Below are 21,601 nucleotides of genomic sequence, written 5' to 3' on the forward strand. Positions count from 1 at the left end.
GCACTGGCCTGAGACGACGAAGCCTGGGCCTTCTTTGTTAAACATTTACATTGTGAAACATTTAATTTTTTGCAAAACATGTCCTCCCATCCTTCCTTCTCCCCAAAGAGGCAGACTGTCCATGGAGCTAAGCCTGCCTGAGCAGGCTCCTTTATCAAGACCATCCCATCACCCGTGGGTAACCCGGCAGCACAGGGTTCATATCTTCCTTCCCCACTCCTTGTCCTTCCTGCACTGGGACTGTAGACTTGGCTGCTTGGGAAGATCGCTCCATGCAAACCACGTGCCTGGGTCCAGAGAAAGGATATCAAGTCAAGTAGCTTAAAAGGGCAGAGAATCTTGGGAGACAAGTAGATTTTTCTGGGTGATGTCTGCACGCCTTCCTGTGTGGCAAAGCAGCACAGGGATGGCATCCTCGGAAAGCAGGACAGCTCTGGGCAGACAGAGAATTCTATTTTGGCCAAGATTAGCAGTTTGTGGCAGCAGGGCATTTACGGGAACATGTCACACAGGGACAGCTTGGCCTGCAATTCAACTATTTATAAGACAGGTCTAGGTTTAGGACCAAGAATAAGGTAATCCCCAACGTCTGGCTTTCGGACCAGTTTCAAATTACTTTGCCTAAAAGTGAGGAAGCTCCAGAAAGATCTGTGGTAGAGCTGATCACTTGGTAAGTAGTTATAAGCTAAGAAAATCTATTGATATTTGCTGTGAAAAATCGCTATGGCTAGAAGATAATTCTAAGTATATGCTGTTCAGTCAGCCCATCCTCACTTACCACCTTCTTAAATATTTTCAGTAATTTAATCAAAAGCGCTTTTGACACACCAAATAGGTCATTTTATTTTGAGATTTTCGGGTCTGTGGTAGGCCAAGATTTTCACATCCCTGTGAAGTGTTTGGATGACTTTAATAGGTGACAAGGAGATGCTCAGTAGCAACTGCGACATGCCCACACTTTCACAGCTGAAGAGAACAGTTCATTTGGATTTCAGAGGGAAGTTCTCAGGCAATAGAAAGGGTATTGAGACCAACTAGATGGCTGGGGAAGACAGAGATGATATAGCTTCACAGTTGTCTTACTGTCCTATTTTGCTAGGACTAAGGAAACTGATTATTGAAGCTTTATTGAAAAATACAACCACCTAATGGCAAGGACAGTGGTGATGATGGCAGTATTTTAAATACATATCGTATTAGTGTATCATGCTGGTTAGGGGAGATTTTCAATGCCTTTGAAGACAGTTTCCAGTTTACAAAGACCTACTGATGGAGAAAGAAGAGAGGCCCCAGCCTGGGGCTTTCTCCTCTACTTTACCTACAGGAACCTCACTTCACCACGGTTCCCACAGCCCCCACCACAGCATGGTACGCTCAGACGGCTGCTCTGAAAGACCCAGATCTGGGTCTGCCACAGAAGACATCTTGCCCTTTGAATTGAGTCTCCAGTGTCATTCACACACATGTGCTTGGAAGAGAGAAAAACAATAATGGCCCTTATTCTACATCAGTTAGTAGAATGAAAATGACCAAGGTTCCAATCAGAACTGATCTATATACAAGGTGTACGATCTGAAACCAGTTATTTCATGTATTTATGGGAACTTTTCTCTGTCTTCGGATGTGTACGGTTATTCTCAATTTATGAAGATTAAATAAAGTCCATTTTAAAGGGCTCTGAACACAGAGTGTACTCAATAAATATTTGTTTTTCTTTTCCTCTGTGATACAATTTGTCCCAGTTACGTGAAGAGCTGACCACAAGAGGCCAGGAGACACCTCAAGGAAGGCCACACAAAACTACTTGCTTAAATGGTAGAATTTACTAAAGCTATTTACTACTTCATTGCAGTAAATGGTATCACGGGGTTTTGAAAGTAGCTCAGGTTATCTTCCAAAGTGCCTATTTTACTACCAAGTGAATTGCTGAGAATTCAGATTCACATAAGCTTCTCTTAACACCAAAGAGAACAAGAGTTTTTATTATAAACACACACACCACCAGACAACCAAACGTTCTGTTGTAATTAACTTGCTTTGCATATACTTCCAGAAGCCATATTCAGTTTACAAAAGTTAGAAACTAATCATTTCTATGAACAGCACAGTGAAGACCCTAACAGCAGATTGCCTGGGTTCAAATCCTAGTCCTGCCAAACTTGGCTCTGGGCCCTCAAGTGAGGTTTGCTGCTCCCTGCCTCTATTTCTCCTTGCGTAAATTAGGAGTGATATCACCTGAGTGCTTGGGTTGTTAACCCCTCTAAAGTAGTGGCAGCAATCCTTACCTTAAAAAAAAAAAAAAAACCAATAACATTGTCCTCTTCTTTCAAATAGAGAAAACGTGTAACACATCTACCCCGGACCCTCAACCCACACACAGCAAAACTCCCACACATAACTAACAGACTATCACGTTGAATCTAAAATGCTGTTTACTGAAGACCAAACTATTAGTAAGACTAAGTGCTGTTTCTAGCTGGTGACATGGCATATGACCTCTTGGCTGACAATGAGTGTGGTTTTCCAGATATCCATGTTATACTAAAAATGTAACTTGAGCTATTTCCCCCACATTTGGGTTTAATATGTCATTATTGGGTTTGGAGGCATACATATAAATTTTCCCTAGAAAAACACAAGCTAAAAATATTGTATTAAAAGATATGCCTGCTATAAAGCTTGGGTACTAAAAAAGCAATAAACATTCTTACTGTGGAAATATGTTCACCAAGAGGAGCTTTAAAGGGGCATACTTTTATTGATAAAACAGTGGCCACAGAAGATAATTTTTAAAAATCCATTATACTACTACCAATACTACCACCACAACAAATAAAGCCCAAAATATGTTCCTAACTCTAAACTATACAATTTTTCAACATGTTTCCACTTATAAAGAAACAATAATATTTGGGGATTTTACTAATTGTGTTCCCTGGAACATTGGTAACAAGCAGCTTTTTTTTTTTTTTGAAGTCTCCTCAGTGCAATAAATTTAGAATGTGATTCTTGCTACCAGTTTTGTTTGTTTTTTAGAAATTCACAATACTACCTAAAATACATGCTATAAGGCATCTTGCATAAACTTGACTTACGCCTAAGTATTAGACCACAAAATGCTTTCTTCTTTCTTAACGGAACACCTAGTGATAATATTCAATGCAATTTGGCAAAAAGAAATCTATCACTTTGACTTATTTATTGAAGGAATTTTGTTTTAAGCAAATTAACAAAGTAATGGTTTTTCCTGAAATGTATAAAAAACCTATTAGAATAAGCCTTTCATTTTAAGGACACATAGCCTGGCCTTGGCTTCCAAGATTCAGGCTACCAACTAAGCTCAAAAGGGGTTAGTCTCTTTTCTTTGCCTGCAAAACAGAGATGATATGATTCCAATTGATAGTATGCATGCGTGCTGAGCCACTAAGTCATATCTGATTCTTCGAAACCCCATCGACTGTAGCCTGAGGACTCCTGACTGTAGCCAGGCTCCTCAATCTATGGGATTTCCCAGGCAAGATTACTGGAGTGGGTTGGCATTTCCATCTCCAGGTATTGGGACAGGAAAAATGATGTATTTCTCCAATGACCCTAAAATCTTAGGAACTAAGTGAGCTGATAAAACATTACCATCATTGCTATAGACAAATAACTAAAATGTATGCAGCAAGTTCTCACAAAACAGTGGCAGCTCTAAGCTGGGGATACAAAGTATTTTTAAAAAATGCTTCCTTGGTGGCTCAGACAGTAAAGAATCTGCCTGCAATGCAGGAGACTCAGGTTCAATCCCTGGAGAAGGATCCCACTCCAGTATTCTTGCCTACAGAATTTCATGAACAGAGGAGCCTGGTGGCTATAGTCCACAGGGTTGCAAAGAATCGGACATGACTGAGCAAATGTTTCAGTTCAGTTTCATACATATTCTAATCTCCAAGGACTGTTTTAAAAAATTTCCCCTATATAAGGAAAAAACACCCTCTGCCCTCCAGATTTCAGAGGGTGTTCTAGCCACTTATTTTCTTCTTTGCTTTGAAGGACACCTTGGAGAAGGAAGTGGCAACCCACTCCAGTATTCTTGCCTGGAGAATCCCATGGACAGAGGAGCCTAGAGGGTTACAGTCTGTGGGATCACAGAGTCAGACATGACTGAGCGACTAAGATTCTGAAGGAAGTGTGGTGAGAGGCAAATACGGTGTAATAATTAGTATAGTAAAGCAACATTTCTGAACAAGAAAGAAAGGAAATTCTACAGTGATGCTATTTAGGTATTCTGACAAGCAGTGATAAGAATTACTGGACGACTGCTAAATTTAACTAATGTTCTGGGAGGAGAAAAAGCAAGCAATTCAAATACTGACAATTAATTTTTATACAGCTTCTGGGATGTTTTCCATATGTACTATGTGATCTCAAAAATATTATGTACTCCAAAACACTACATCTGTATCCAATAGTCCCTTAGAGTAAATATCACTGGATATAAACAAACAAGGGCCTTTGGCAACTCTGCTGCTATCAAATAGAGGGAACATGTTCTTCACAAGGAAGATCTCATTTCTTAGGATTATTCTTTCCAAATTCAAATCCACTTGTGCCTAAAATCAAATTTAGAACCTTTTGTGAAAAACGTTTTTGAGAATCTTTTTTTTTTTTTTTTTTTTGGTGGAAAGGAGAAAGGTCTCTATATTAAATTTTTTGCAAACATAATACTCAGTCTTTCCAAAATATAAAATATCAGTCAATGCACAAATACAGTTAAATTCCTAGGATATACAGGGTACTGAATCCATCTAGTGCTTAGGATAAAGAAAAATTAGGCCTAAGCTTAAGGCATTTATGCTCTTGATGCATAGAAAAATTTTTCCAACATAAATTTACCTAATAAAGCAAGGCCAGAATGGTAAGTGTACATAGGATGTGCACGTACTGGTGGAAAATAAAGTCAAGCTCCAGGGAACAGAGGTTTCTGTCTACAAGAGCAGTTGGCCTAAGGCCAGAAAAGGCAGGTAGGAGATGCAGAGAGACTGGAATGATAACTGAGCCACTTATTGCCAAAGATGACCTTGTTACCCAGCTGAGTAAGCCTCTCCTTCACTGAGAGGAGGTGAAGCCTGTTCCTCCATGCTCTTAAATTCCAGATGGGCTATGATTCATTGGCCCACAGAATATGGGCTAGCGGCATTGAGTAACTTCTGAGGCTAGGCCTAAGAAGCCTGGCAGGTTCTACCTAAGACATGTTAGAATGCTCATTCTGGGGTAAGCCAACAAGAGTGTGGGAAGTCTGACTCCTCTGATTCTGCCATGCAGTGAGGAAGTCCAAGCCAGCCATTCAGAGAAGCTGCAAAAGAGAAAGAAGACCCAGCAGTGCAGGTCAAAGCTGTGCACAAAGAAGCCTCTGATGACCCACATGCCTCAGCCCACCTTGCTTGATGGATCCCAAGAAAGAATTTGATTGTGATCCTCCAGAATCAAGAGAGAAAACTGATAAGTCACTAAGTTTTGGATAGTATGTTACAAAGCAACAGACGACTGAAACCACCACCTTGACCGTCAGGATAGGGGTCACATACAGCGGTACCTGGGTCAGATCCAAACTGCAGACTGGATTTTAAGGGGCTTACTCAGCATTTTTAAAATTCTAGCTAACATTTTCTAATTAAACATACATTTTTCTGCCTGCATTTTCCAATCATCTGCTTCACTTATTATATAATCTGCCAGGCACTATTGATTCTTAAGTATATAAACCTTTTTCTAAAAAATGGGGAGCAAAGGATTAATAGGGCTTCCCTGATGGTTCAGACAGTAAAGAATCTGCCTGCAACACAGGAGACCCAGGTTCAATCCCTGGGTCAGGAAGATCCCCTGGATAAGGGAATGGCTGGCTACCCATTCCTGCCTGGAAAATTCCACGGATAGAGGAGCCTGTCAGGCTACAGTCTATGGGGTCGCAGAGAGTCAGACATGACTGAGCAACTAACAATGAAGGATTAATACACTTATACATTTACCTAAATATATCCAGTCTGATGACATTATGTAATTATACTATATTCCAGAATGATTCAAAAATGCTATAATTAAAAACATTTTAGCCTGGAGATATTAAAGCATATATATCCCCATTTTAACAATCCATGCTTTACTTAAAAAAAAAAAAAAAAAAGACATCATACAAACTTACTTCTACTGTGACCTAAATAACTTCTATCAGATGATGGACCATAGCTTTGACAGCATTATTTGGAAAGAAATGAAAAGACACTCACTTAGTAACTCTAGTCTAAACATTAATTATAGAATAAGTTGATCGAGTTACATGTTTCTATACCACCTATAAATAGACAAAGTTCCTTTCAACTTTCAGTTCCCAACTCACCTTTTCCTACTCAAACCAAATCTTAATTACTCAATAACAAATTTTTGTGAAGCTTTATACTTCAAAAAAGAGAACCACACATGGCTTCCTAAATATGATACTGAAAACGTTGTTTCAGAATCTGTCCAAAGTATATTGCAAGCTCCCTCAGAGTAGGAATTCTTATATTCATTTTATTTTAGGCTTATATATACTCAGCAAAGATCTTCACAATTGTTTATTAAAATACATATTAAGATTTTTTGAGTAATTAAAATTTTAAGACATTCTACATTTATATATTTTTAATGCCTTTCTGAATTATCCAAATCTTATTCTAGGTAGGATTTCAGTTGTATGCTGCTCATCAACAATAAATAATTCTTACTATTTTTTCAAAATATATAGATGATACCTGAGAGACATTAGCATTCAGAGATAAACCAGATCTCTAGAGCCAAACCACCGAACTTGAAAAATTCTTGCTAGTGTGGATTCCATTAATTTTCTACACAGCTTCACTTTCACAGCAGCATGCTATTAAAGCATTTCCCATTTTAAGTTAATTACATTTTACAGTTGTAATCTGATTCAACTAGAGACACAACATATATCAGTTTCCACATTTCTAAATCTTCCAAATAAATGACAAATTTTGGCTAGTGCCTGCTCCCTAATGTAGGACAGGCACATGTTCAGGACGTGTGGAAAGATCAGCACCTGTGGAAAGATCAGGACCTGTGGAAAGACACATCAGGGTATGCAGCACTCCCATTTGCCTTGAGAAGTGCACTGTACTGCTGCTGCTGCTGCTAAGTCGCTTCAGCCGTGTCTGACTCTGTGCGACCCCATAGACGGTAGCCCACCAGGCTCCCCCGTCCCTGGGATTCTCCAGGCAAGAACACTGGAGTGGGCTGCTATTTCCTTCTCCAGTGCATGAAAGAGAAAAGTGAAAGTGAATTTGCTCAGTTGTGTCCGACTCCTAGCAACCCCATGGACTGCAGCCCACCAGGTTCCTCCGTCCATAGGATTTTCCAGGCAAGAGTATTGGAGTGTACTAGAGAAAGACAAAACTAAAGGCAGCAGAAAAAAATATCTCTTTCATGTCTCAACTAACAGAGGTCCTAAAAGGCAGCAAAGAACATCATCCCCAACTTACTCGAAGATTTTACTTAGGTTTGAAACATGTTATTGGGAACTCAGGACACATTCTCCCATAGCAACAATGCCACAAATATATGGTGCTTGGGGTTTTCCAACTGGCGAAAAGAACTCTATTAAGCCAGAAAATGGCACAACTGGAGCTCTGTGGGATTTGATTACCATCTGTGATGCTACTTTTCTGCCTATGGAAAATGGCTTCTGCATAACTCAGTGGATTACACCTCCCTCCTCTCTCCAGCTCCGTCTCTTTCCTTCCTCCAGGTTCCCCCATCCCACCACTAAAGTCCCCAGTCTCTTAGAGGTGGAGGCAGAACAGTCTACTCGGTAAGCCACTCATAAGCAAGAGCTACCAAGTTAATAGCAACTTGAAAGGCAGGTATGAGAGGGATATGCGGAGAACTGGCTAAGGGGACAGAGTTTCCTACGCGAGGCCCAGTGCACAGTAAGCATTTAAAGGAATGTATTATGTATGATACAGAGGAAGAGAAAAATCAATAGATAGTCTTTAAGTGTGTGCACTAAATGGGAAACGGGATGCAGCTCAGGGGTAACTGTGTGAGGATCTGGGCTGCGGATATCACACCTTCACTTTAGCTCTGCTCCATGAAATATCACTGCTCGGTTATAAGATCAAGAGTTGTTCAAAAAGTACACAGGTACATTTTAAGGGGGAAAAGTGTAAACATTATCCTGTCTTCAAATATTTTAGCTATGGTGATATACTGGGGCTTGTACCTACAAGTATTCAAATAAGCTAAAGTCAGTTTGGTCTTTGGAGAAGGCAATAGCACCCCACTCCAGTACTCTTGCCTGGCAAATCCCATGGACGGAGGAGCCTGGTGGGCTGCAGTCCATGGGGTCGCTGGGAGTTGGGCAGGACTAAGCGACTTCACTTTCACTTTTCACTTTCATGCATTGGAGAAGGAAATGGCAACCCACTCCAGTGTTCTTGCCTGGAGAATCCCAGGGACGGGGGAGCCTGGTTGGCTGCCGTCTATGGGGTCACACAGAGTCGGACACGACTGAAGCGACTTAGCAGCAGCAGCAGCAAATAACTGTTCCTTGCTCTACATAAGATGATTTTCCACATTATTAAGAGTAACAAATGATTTAGAAATTTATATCCACCCAAACTACAGAAAGTTGTTTAAAACAGTGGGCCTAACAAGGGTTCAGTACCCATTAAGCCCTTTTTTAAGATAGGTATTCTTAGTATTTCTTAAAATTAATATAATTTGAGATATCTTTATAAATATCTTAAACTTATTCCAAAACACTATTTCTCAAATTAAGAAATTATACTGCATATGTATTAAAGCAAACATTCTTTTCCCAAACCACTTACAACTCAGCTTCAAAGATGCTTTCTAGCAGTATTTCCAGATTAATTCACCAACATCTGTGACTGAAAGTAAAAGTGTTAGTCCTTCACTCATGTCTGACTCTTTGCGACCCCAAGGATGTAGCCGCCAGGCTCCTCTGTCCCCTGTATCATCACAGACGGTCACTGTGCTTTAGAACAAACACTCTTAAGAATGTTACATATACTAACTCATTCAAACCTCATAACTCTTGAATTATGTATTAATATGCCCAGTTTGCTGGAGAAGGCGATGGCACCCCACTCCAGTACTCTTGTCTGGAAAATCCCATGGACGGAGGATCCTGGTAGGCTGCAGTCCATGGGGTTGCGAAGAGTTGCATATGACTGACAGACTTCAATTTCACGCATTGGAGAAGGAAATGGCAACCCACTCCAGTGTTCTTGCCTGGAGAATCCCAGGGACGGCGGAGCTTGGTGGGCTGCCTGGTGGTCTATGGGGTCACACAGAGTCGGACACGACTGAAGCAACTTAGCAGCAGCAGCATGCCCAGTTTGAAGAAGGAAAAGAAAAAACTCAGGCTCTATGACATTAAATAACTTGCCCAAGATCACACAGCTATTAAATGACAGAACCAGGACTCTGACCGAGACAGTCTAGTCTCAAAGTCTTTGCATGTAATCACTACACCCTACTCCCTCTTATACTCATTCAAATTTTTATTACCTGCCTAGAGTAGGTCAAGCCCTCTGCTAAACCCAAGTAAAGAGACAAAATGAGGCAAGACCTCCATAATCAAGGAACTTACATTTTAATTTAATACACAGCAAAAAAGGAAAGTGCAAATTAAAGCAAAAAGTTCAGTATGACAATTCTGGTTAAATGAACTGTCCTGGGAAAAGTTAGAGTATTGAAAATGATTCAGCAATTATATGCCTGATGTGTACATTTTTTTGAATGCTTTCAAAAGCTACATAGTTGATCTTTATAATTAACCTTGTGAAGCAGAACTTTAACACACTCATTTCATAGACAAGCAATGAAATCGAATTCTAAACAGCTTACCAAAGATGCCAAGTTACCTTTGGAGGGAAGCTGCCCCATTGACAGAATCTGCTTCTCTAAAAAGACCCCAGATGGTCAAATCATGGGCTTCCCCAGACAGCTCAAAAAAATTAACTGGGCAAAACTGATCCCTGTTCAAAAATTTGAAATTAGCTCATATGCTATGAGGTGTAAGATCTTAGAGGGCTACACAAGTGGGGCATCCATTAAGAAACAAGCTCAAGCTCAAAATATGATTATACAGCCAGTGGACAGAAAAGAATAGAGTCCCCAAAAGAGAGCAACTTATCATGTGACCAGTCCTGAGGGAAGAAGACATGGTCTTTTCCTTATGACCCAGATGCCTGCAATAAACCTCATTTTCCCTGGAGACACAAGTGTTCTTTGCAAAAGTGACTACCGAAAGAGCATGTGTCAAAGGGGTGACATGTCACCATTTTTTTCCCAACACAAAAATTCAGATGTTTGGTGGACTTGAGTAAGGACTCCAGATGTAGTAACTGACCGTGCAGATCTCCATGGTTTCTGTTTACTTCTTTCAAAAAAAGGGGATAAACTTGGCCAGCTCCCAGCAACAAATGCAGAAGTCAAAAGAATGTGTCTTCAGAATTATCCACACATCATCCCGTCTGCTCCCTCTGCCCTAATCCACCCAACACCTTGACTTGTCCCTATCTATGCTTTGTGCTCAGTCGCCTCGGACTCTCTTGTGACCCCATGGACTATAGCCTGCTAGGCTCCTCTACTTATGGGAGTTTTCAAGCAAGAAGACAGTGAGTTGCCATTTCCTCCTCCAGGGATCTTCCCAACCCAGGGATCTAACTATTGTCTTCTGCATCTCCTGCATTGAGGGTGGGTTCTTCACCAAATAGACTGGGAAAGCCCAGTCTCCTCCTGTAAGAAAACTTCTTACTTTCTATCTCCTCTTATCAAAAGTAAAACAAAGACATTAAATATCAGTACTGACTAAAACTTTGACAACAAGCCATTTTATCTTGGAGTATTTGTATGAAATGAAAGGTTTAGGTCAGGAAAGAAATCACCCAGAGGGGAGAGTTCAGGAAGGGACTGGCATCACACCTGGTCTAGGACACCTTCTTCCCCAAACCAAGCTTGGAGGCCACACTGCTAACCCTTCCCATGCCCACCCTCCACCGTACCACCACCGAAGCCACAGCCTGGAGGCCTCAAGTTTCTGCTGTTGCAAGCTTTCTCACAGGGCCACCACGGGGTAACAAGTAGAGAGGCTTCTCTGGACTTCTGGGTAGCATTCAGACAAGATGTAGGAGAGCAGAGGCTGCCAAAGAGTGTGAGACCTTACAGATCCACAACCATGGGACACTGGGAACTTCTGGTTGGCACAAGTGTAGCCTAGGCCTCTAGGATGCCGGGTCCTTTTTCTAAGCTGTAAATGATACTCAGGTGTACAGATAATGAGGAATTTTAAAACAAGAGAAAAAAGTAATTCATTTTGGTGGGCCAATTATTAAAAACTCTTTAGGTCTAATTGCCAGGCAATCCGGAAGCCATCACGAGCACTGTTAAATGCATCAGTCTTTGTGAGTTTGTTTTGCTACAACACTCTCAAAAACATGACAAATACTAAGAACTTAAAAGAGCAACCATAAACCTTGCAAAGCACTAGCCTCACTCAGAAGAGAGATGAGGGTAAACAGTGAAAAACCTAAGTGTGCCATTGAAGTTGAGGAAAGTTTTCAGCAGGTTCCTTTCGTTTTGCTTTTTTTTTTAAAAAAAAAAAAAAAAAAGGTGGGGTTCTTGAGATTTATAAATCCTTATACTTAAAAGACATATACCTAATATAAGTCCCATGAAGATACTTTAAAGAGGCCCACAAAAATCAGAGACCTCACAGATGAGGATGGTTAGAAGGCAAATACCACACAATTCTAAATGAAGGTAAGACTTGTCTAGTTAGAATACTGGCTGTGTCTTTTAACAACTCAAGAGAAAATTACTAGTAGGACTTTTAAATGACACAGTAAAGAAAATCAGTTTTTAGAAAGCACTCTTACACCAGGAAATGAGGACTAGATTGATCTAGAAAACAATTATCCGTATGGGCAGGTTAAAAATGCATTTGGTCACTAACTCCTGCAAAATCAGAAAGACAAATCACCCTTAAACTCCAAGGTCAAGGAAAATGGTCCTCATATTACATAATTTCATTATAAAAACTCTTCACCATTCCTTCTGTCACCAAAAATATATAATTTCAAATAATACATAAATTCAAAAGGAAAGAACTCTATCTGTGGTAGCGTACTTTTTTTCTAATGTTACAAATTCAACTTGAAAGACATAAGAAGGTGGCAGCCCTCTTTAATTTGGCACACCGGAAGCAGTAATTCTTAAAGGAGGAGGACAGAAGCATGGAGGCAGCAATTAGTCCAGCTGCCAAAAGAGGACCCACCCACATTCCAGCCTGCCATAAAAGTCAATGTTTGCAGACCTCAGCATGGCCCATCAATGCCCCAAGGCAGGGCCTGTTATAAGTGGCTGTCACTAGTTCAAATTGTAAATGTTGCTTTGGATCAAAAGGACATCTCCAGGGTCTTTTAAACTTCCAAGGCCTGAACTTTTACATCATTAATTGCTGGTTATGTCATTTTTAGTTAAGCATATGGATCATGGCCATGTTTCTTAACACATGACAAAATATTATTTGTAAAAATACTTCTGAAATGAAAAAGAATATATTGTACACCACAAAGCTCAATAAGTTATTTTTCTGTATCTACTGTGAAAAAAAGCAGAGGCTAGCCATAAACTCTTCCCTGTTCTATGGGCTTTACACAGATCTTCCCACGTAATCCTCCCTGTGAAGTGAGTACTACCATGAAGTTCAATTTACAAGACACTTAAATAATCCTTCTAAGGCCAAGCTGCTAATGACTGGCAGAATTGGGATTCGACCCCATGCAGCCTGGCCCCACACCCAGAGTTTCAGGGTTTATGTCACTGTGACCTCGTGCCTCCTGGTTCTGCCTCTGCCCAAAACCAGTGGCAAATGGCTTCAGCAAAACAAAATCTTTCATGATGAACACCACACATGTACTCATGGAAGACATAAAAATATCTCATATGATAACTAGATAACTAGAGTCAGAGGTTCAGTAAGAAGAAAAATACTACTGACGTTAATATTTATCAAATATCAGCAAAAACTGATAGGAAGCAAATAAAACAAACAGCTCTTCTTAAAATGACAGGAAAGTCAAGGCAGAATAGTAAGGATAGCCAAAATGCAGTATTTTTTGAAAAACTGCTTTGCAAAAGTAAACATTAAAAAACCTACTTGAAAATTAACAAGTAAATAAAGTCTTATAAATATAGCTACTCATAAAAAGTGGTTTCCTCTGGAAACATTTGACTATGTACAACTCAGTCAGAACTAGCATTAGCATATTTCTTCAAATCCTAATGTTTTCAAGAAGAAACATAACAAAAAACTTGAAAGCAGGATTCTGTAACTATTTGAAAGACTAACCAGGACTGGGATTCTCAGGTAGCGCAGCGGTAAAGAATCACCTGCCAATGCAGGAGACACAAGAGATGTGGGTTCGATCCCTGGGTCGGGAAGATCCTCTGGTGTAGGAAATGGCAACCCACTCCAGTATTCTTGTCTGGGAAATTCCACGGACAGAGGAGTCTGGCGGACTACAGCCCATGGGGTCGCAAAGAGTCAGACAGGACTGAGCACACACACACAGCAAAAACAAGAGTAGCAAGAATTCCTTAATCAAATAAACAATGACTATGTCCCGATAAAGAGGGATAATGGAATGGAATGGAGGGAATTTTAGACTAACAGACAACTTACAAAATTAGCTCCTTACTATTCCAGCTTTCCCAAAGACTAAAAGAACAATTGGAAAAAAAAAAAAGGATTTGGTAATATAGGTCTAAAACTCACTTTCTATAAATATCCAAAATCATATACATAATCCTCTATACTTATCAAATGGCATATAATGAGTTCATCTAATTGAACTTTTGAATAAGTAGCTCATCAAAGTGCATATTATTTAGAAGAGACAAAGTCTTACAAAAAGCCAAATTAGACTTCTGTGCTGCCTTCAACAAATTTTAAATAGGTGGACACAGAGTCTAACTTCTGTCTCTTTTTCAGAGGTTTTGCTTTATTTTGGTTTGGTTTGATTTTTGAAGTGCTTTTTAAAATAGGCATCTACCTTGCACCTTGGGGCAGCTTGCCAATGCTTAAAGTACAAGCTGAGCACCCCAGCCCCAAAGCCCCGTGTACTGCCTCTCCCTCACCATCACCTTTAAGGGATCACTCCTGATGCCATTCCTTCTTCAAATCCCTCCTCCCTCCACCTACCCCAACTGCAATATCTCAACCCTTCCAAACTAAAGAAGATGCCTCCCAAAGAAACTGAGCTTATCTGATAAATTAGTTAATGTGCTTAAGGGTAAAAGCAAAAAAGGACTATCCCTTTTCTCGCCTTTCCTCCCAGCCCTAAAACAAAGGCTCCCATCTTCTCCAACAGAGGACTCTGATTCAGTGGTGGGAACTGGCGCCAGTATGGGCAAGCAATATGGCAGCCAGTGGTGGGGAGGGGGGACCTGAAAAAACAGATCTGGTGCTGCCACCCCATGGAGAGCAGTCACTCTGAGCAGCTGCCTACCCTGCAGCCTCTTGACTTTGCTCTAACCTAAGCTGAAAATGGGGGGTTCCCTGGTGGCTGAGTGGTAAAGAATCCACCTACCAAAGCAGGAGCTGCAGGTTCCATCCTTGGGTTGGGAAGATCCCCTGGAGAAGGAAATGGCAACCCACTCCAATATTCTTACCTGGAGAATCCCATGGACAGAGGAGCCTGGCAGGCTACAGTCCATGGTGTCTCAGAATTCGGACACAACTGAGTGACAACAAGGCTGAGAATGACCCATCCTTTCCTCTCTTTTGTCCCACAACCCATTCAAGTATAGGTCACTTGAGTATAGGTCACCCACAACAGGCAGCTAAGCTCCAAACACAGGATAAAGTCTCCGTATCTCAATACGCAAAGCCCTAGAAAAGACCTTGCAAAAAAGCCTAATTCCTGGGGTTTGAGTCAAGGCAATAAAAGTGAGAGGTCAGGCCTCAATGTCCCTAAGGTTCTTTTCACTCAGGATCCAAAATTCAGCTCACATCCTCAGGCCATTCCAGAGTAAAGTCTCTGGAGAATGTGCTAAGTCTGCACAATTCTGGTAATTTGGACTGTCAAGCGGAGTCGAAGTTATGGACAATAAGGGGTTGGCATTGCTGTCTGCTTACTGCTGAAAGGTAACTATCCCCTTAGTGCACTACAAAAAAAAAATAAAAAATGGTTGAAAACATGTTATGAGCTCTCAGACAAAATACTTAAAAAGACAGAAAATAAAATAACACACCCAAAGTACAAGCAGCAAATCCCTTTTATCTTTGGAAATGAATTAATTCAACAGAATACATATGGTGGTTGCTATGTAAGGAAAAATTCTAGTCAGCCTGGGAATCTAAGGCAGAGTATTACAGCCGTTCCTTTGATTTTTATTCCCCTCCCCCATATCTGGGGATTTTAAAACAAATGAAAGAAGGCATTATTCCAGCTTAAGGCCTAAGCATAAGTCACAAAAGAACAAAGAAGGTTTTATTATCACATTAAACATCAAGGAGGAAATGTGCTTACTGATAATTAGTGTCCTACCCTATTAGGTTAGCATTTGCTGTTTGCAAGCTTCTGGGCCAATATTTACAATTTATATCTAATACGGAGGTAAAAATGTTCAGCTAGTGAGAAGGTCATTAAGGAAAGGTAAGGGGAAAAAAAAAAAAAACTTGAAAAAACAGAGCAAAGTACACAGAGAGAAAGGTACTCTTTGCGCCTCAGTGGTCTATAGAATATTCGCCCCCTCTACCTATAAAGTGAGTTAACATTAACCACAGGTCACTCTGGTAGCAGAGTACTACTTCCTGACATAAACCTTTCTGAAAGCTCCCCCCAATAACAACAACAACAAATCTACATACACCAAAGAATGAGAAACATACTGCCACAGGCCAGTGTCTTGGGCTTTCTGCCTAAGAAGTTTGCTTTCAGCCAAAAGAGAGGGGGGAAAAAAACATACTGTAACAACAACAGATTGTACAATGAACAGCCCTCCTGCTTGTTGGCACTGTTCCCAAGCAGCAGTTTCAGTGGCTGGGCCTTGGGCCCATTCAAGAATTCCATCTCACAGGAAGTGTTTCAAATATAGTTATTTGATCTTTCAGCATTTGCAAATGCACCTGCTGAGCGAGGAGCCTGACAGCCATCGCCCCAGTTCCTTCCTATCCGTCTTCACCAGTCATCGTAGAGGCGGTTTCCGACTCAAACTAGGTGAGATGTAAAGTACAGAAAGCCCCAAACATTTCTGCTGCTGCACGAGGTTAGGCGCGACCTGCGGCTGTAGCTTACTTTCTACCCACACCAACTTCCCTGTCACTTTCTTCCCTGAGGAGCAGGTAAGAGCGTTTTGTTTTGTTCTCTGGCTTTCGAGTGCCCAGGCTTACCTCGAGGCGGCTTCCTCCCCGCCCTTGCCATGGCTCCCCCCCAGGGCCTGGTCCTTGCCGCTGGGGTGGTAGGCAGTGAGCACAACTGCCTGGGAATTGGAGAGCCAGCTCATGGTGAGAGAAGGGGCATAATTTCTGCGATCCTGACACAGAGGAGGGAATGAAGTTCTTGGCTCGCCCGGCAACTCGACTCATTAGCATCCGCCGGCTCCGCCCACCGAGGTCGGCGATTCACACGGGAGGGGCGGGGCCTCTCGGCGCGCGGCCGCGCCTCTCCAATGGAGAGACCAGAGACTCAGAGCCATGGTCCCAGCCCCGGACCAACCCAGTCCGAAAGGCCTGGGTTAAAGGGTGGGGGTGTAGGGGTTACTTGTTGCCCCCTCCCCTAAGTTATTCTGATCCGATTAAACTGCCAGGTTGTAGCCGCCTCTCATTTTTGTAAGCACAAGTTTTCTTGGTTAGGAAACAATGAATTGCCGCAGAGCCTTTTTTTTTTTTCCCTTTCTTAATTCCTGTTTCCATCTGATAATTTCTGCTACTTCATGTAACACGAGTAAGGGCTTTTCTTAACCCCTGAACGTCAGCGTTAAAATTAACCATAGCAAAACCCAATGAACCTGCCCAGCAAACAGGAGAGGCTACCTCTTGTGTCTGGTTAAAAATGTTCGCACCGGAAATGTCACCTTATTTCACATAAAATGCAACGCCAAGCTTACCTTTTGCTTTTAATAAAATACCCTTCAGTACCAAAAAGAGCTGCATCTACCAAAAGTGTTAAATGGCATTGTTGAGAATTTTAAAAAAAAGTACTTATTATTTGTTGAGCACCTAACATATGCAAGGCGCTCTCTGTGACAGGTGTTGTACATGTACTATCTCATTCAATTCAGTTAAATTCTCTCTCTCCCTCCTCCCCCTCTTTCTCTCACACACATACACATCTTATAACACGGGTATCTGCAGGAAAGTGAGGCTGAAGGGCTGATTAAGTACCTTGGCTCTCCACTAGTTGGCCCCTGCTTCCCTGGTGGCTCAGTGGTAAAGAATCTGCCTGCCAATGCAGGAGACACAAGTAGAATCACTGGGTCAGGAAGATCCCCCAGAGAAGGAAATGGCACCCACCTCAGTATTCTTGCCTGGGAAATTCCATGGACAGAGAGGAGCCTGGGGTCCATGGGGCGGCAAAGAGCTGGACACAACTGAGCGAGTATACAACAACTAAGATAACAATTGTTCTATGCCAGAGCTAGATTTGCACAGAATTCTAGGCTAAAATCCATTCTTTTTAACCACTATCCTGTTTTTGTCCTGTAGATAAGGAAACAAATGAAAAAGTTATTAAAAATGTAAGATTTTTCTGTCCTTTCTCCTCTAAAAAAAAATTCTATTCTCTTCTATATATCTAGTAGCCTGAATTGAAGTGGCTTTTGTTGTTCATTTTCATGTCTATTAGTATTTGTATTCAAACTTTCTTATAAATAAGTTGTCAGTTTCATCATTCCATAAAAATACTGTTTATACTTTTTATTATGTAAAATGATCATGAGAAATAAGTACTTTATTCATACTTACACATCTTAAAGTACCAAAATTTTTTTTATTATTTTTTAAAGCCTCTTTGGTAACTACTGTGAACTCCCACTTATAAGTCTTCCAAAAAAAGTTTATTATAGGTTTCTCCCTCCCCTCTCTCCATAACTAGTTGGTCAATCTTTGCACAAATGCCTCCAACAGGCTCTACCTATTGTCTTGCTTCCTCCTCAGAATTATCTGGCACATCATTATCACACCCAAGCACAAGCCCTAATGATGTTGCTCCACACTTTAAAACTTCCACTGGTTCCCCACTGGAACCACTGTTTGCCAGAACCAGTTTCAAACTTTTGAGAAGAGTACTGTATGTTCTTGCTCCTTTACTCACACAAGTCTTGCCATGGCTTCTGCCAGACACCAGTCTCTCTGGTCCCACTGTCATTCCTTCTGTCCCTTCTATATCTAACTTAATCCTTCCACATAGTGGGTCTTTAGTGACTGCTAAAGACCCACTGTGTGGAAGGATTAAGTTAGATATAGAAGGGACAGAAAGGAATGACAGTGGGACCAGAGAGACTGGTGTCTGGCAGAAGCCATGGCAAGACTTGTGGAGAAGGCAATGGCACCCCACTCCAGTACTCTTGCTTGGAAAATCCCATGGACGGAGGAGCCTGGTGGGCCACGGTCCATGGGGTCTCGAAGAGTCGGACACGACTGAGCGACTTCACTTTCACGCGTTAGAGCAGGAAGTAGCAACCCACTCCAATGTTCTTGCCTGGAGAATCCCAGGGACAGGGGAGCTTGGTGGGCTGCCGTCTACGGGGTCACACAGAGTCGGACACGACTAAAGCGACTTAGCAGCAGCAGCAGCAGCAGTGACTGCTGACCAGTAAAGAACTGAATGAATTTAGTATGCCCTTAGAAAGTACACTAGTTTTTGTTGTTGTTGTTGTTAAAATTGGTAAATTAGACAAACGATCCTCATAGTGGTATGAACCTATGATGCAATGTTTACTAGTTCAGGCAAGAAAAATACAGAAAGGCAAAAGGGAAATTGATTGTATGAGTTCCTTTTAATTCTTTACGTGGAAAAATGAGTAGTGTTTCCATATTCACCCTTCTTTCTTATGTAGCTGCTCTGAGATGCAAGAAAAATCCAAGAATCCCTACCTTCTGCATTATTGGTAGGCCATATATTCTAGAGGGCTTCCTAGATGGTGCTAGTGGTAAAGAACCCTCCTGCCCAATGCCGGAGACATAAGAGATGTGGGTTCAATCCCTGGGTCTAGAAGATCCCCTGGAGGAGGACACGGCAACCCTGGAGAATCCCATGAACAGAGGGGCCCAGTGGACTACAGTCCATAGGGTCTCAAAGAGTTGGACATGACTGAAGAGACTTAGCACACATGCATTCCTGTTGTTCAGTCTCTCAGTTATGTTCGACTCTTTGTAACCCCAGCATGGACTGAGGCACACTAGGCTTGCCTGTCCTTCACTATCTCCCAGAGTTTGCTCAAACTCATGTCCGTTGAGTCAGTGATACCAACCAACCATTTCATCTTCTGTTACCTACTTCTCCTCCCGCCTTCAATCTTTCCCAGCATCAGGGTCTTTTCCAATGAGTTGGCTCTTGCCATCAGGTGGCCAGAGTATTGGAACTTCAGCATCAGTCTTTCTAATGAATATTCACAGTTGATTTCCTTTAGGATTGACTGGTTTGATTCCTTGCTGTTCAAGGGTCTCTCAAGAGTCTTCTCCAGTACCACAGTTTGAAAGTTTGCTTCTCTATTTTTCTATTACTCCATCCTTTCTTTCCCATCCTTCCCTGGACTTTTTTTTTTTTTTTTAACATATTTTTCTATTTTTCCTTCTTCTTTCACTGTCTCCTCAGTCTGTCAGTGTAACACATGCCCACTGAGAGCCCTGAACACTACCAACTCTCATGAGACCATTTATGATAAAGGGACCTTTTGTCTGGTTTTAACCAAAATGATGATTAAGCTATATCTTTATCTAATTATAGGCTCTCCATTTGTTTAATAACAAGCAAATCACAATATGTAAATCAAAACATAACTACTAGCTCAAAATAAAACTTGGGTTCATAGGGTATGTGTGTGCTCAGTCATCCAGTCCAGACTGACTCTTTGTCACCCCATGGACTATAACCCGCCAGCCTCCTCTATCCATGGGACTTCCCAGGCAAGAAGGCTGGAGTGGGTTGCCATTTCCTCATCCAGGCAATCTTTCCAACTCAGGGATCAAACTCTCATCTCCTGTATCTCCTGCTTGGAGACAGATTCTTTGCCACTGAGCAAGCCAAAATAACATTTGGGTTCACAGTAGCCAACTTTCTTAACTTTTGTGAGGCATAAAATAAAACGTGGTACAAATTGATTTACATAGTTTGGGTACATAAAATTTGAATCCTCTTAAGTGAACTTTCAGGTACATGAAAATCTTCTGGACTCCTTTTCTTTTCCTCCTAATAAGTCCTGTTGTTACTGATCTGAGAATGTTTCCTGTAATAGGGAGACAGCTTGTGCCCTGGTGTGTTTAACTTCAAATATAGGCTCAAATAGATGAAGAACAGTTTTCAGAATTTTCTTATGACCATCACAGAAGCAAATCTTATTACCAAGATGCTCTCTTGAAAGGCTTTTTAACACCTAAAAGCCTACCAAGAATTAGCTAGTCTGTCCCTCATACCCTTCCTCATAGAGACACATTTTATGGAGAAAAAAAAAAAAGTATTATTTTACTCTCTTCTTTAACCACTTTTAAATAAATGCTAGGAACCTAACATCCTTGAAGATGTTACTATTCCAAGCTATTGATTGCATGCCAAAGTCTTTCCTGTTATGAAATATCTCACAAAGTAATTAACAATATCAAGATGGTTGAAACATTCATTTCATTCATTCCCTTCAAATGGGATGTACTAGATGACTTATGGAGGAAAAAGGAAGCTGTAATTTATGTACCCTAATCAGCTGTGAAAAATAGGGTGGAGATAGTACTGCAGCCTGAGATAATTTGACAGTCATGTTCAAAAATAATGAATAAAATTCTTAGCTTCAGTGCTAGTAGTATCAAGGAATTTATTAACAGGTTTTCATATTCTGATTTAGGAGCCTCGTTAATAGCATGGAGTTATATTTGCAAGGTACCAAAACTGCAACAGATCAACATATTTATATAATTTTTCCTTAATTGGTTTCTGTCATTTTAAATGGAATTAACTAAGGAGAATGTTTATATTCAAACAAACACTGTAAGATAATTGGAAGCCTTCTTTATGGTCTAACTCTCAAATCCATACATGATTATCGGAAAAACCACATCTTTGACTATGCGGACCTTTGTTAGCAAAGTGATGTCTCTGCTTTTTAATACACTGTCTAGGTTTGTCACGGCTCTTCTTCCAAGGAGCAAGCGTCTTTTAATTTCATGGCTGCAGTCACCATCTGCAGTGATTTTGAAGCCCCCCAAAATAGAGTTTACTATCAATAAGTAACAATAAATAACACAGGGTGATGTGAAAACTGACCTTTCAATAGGTAAAGCTAAACTCAGTTTCCAATAATATAACAAGAACTTGGATAA

General features: G+C 41.0%; 1 protein-coding gene across 1 annotated transcript in view; it reads right to left on the minus strand.

The window, feature by feature from the left end:
* ARHGAP18 (Rho GTPase activating protein 18) overlaps nt 1-16,685 on the minus strand; it is a 132,487-nt gene extending 115,802 nt beyond the window's left edge. The window contains exon 1 of the mRNA XM_061427937.1: nt 16,463-16,685. Within this exon, the coding sequence (XP_061283921.1) occupies nt 16,463-16,575 (113 nt within the window). The 5' untranslated portion in view covers nt 16,576-16,685. The remainder of the gene's footprint in view (nt 1-16,462) is intronic.
* Between the last annotated feature and the right edge of the window lie 4,916 nt (nt 16,686-21,601).

The sequence above is a fragment of the Bos javanicus genome, chromosome 9 (genome assembly GCF_032452875.1).
Source record: "Bos javanicus breed banteng chromosome 9, ARS-OSU_banteng_1.0, whole genome shotgun sequence".
Lineage (NCBI taxonomy): Eukaryota > Metazoa > Chordata > Mammalia > Artiodactyla > Bovidae > Bos > Bos javanicus.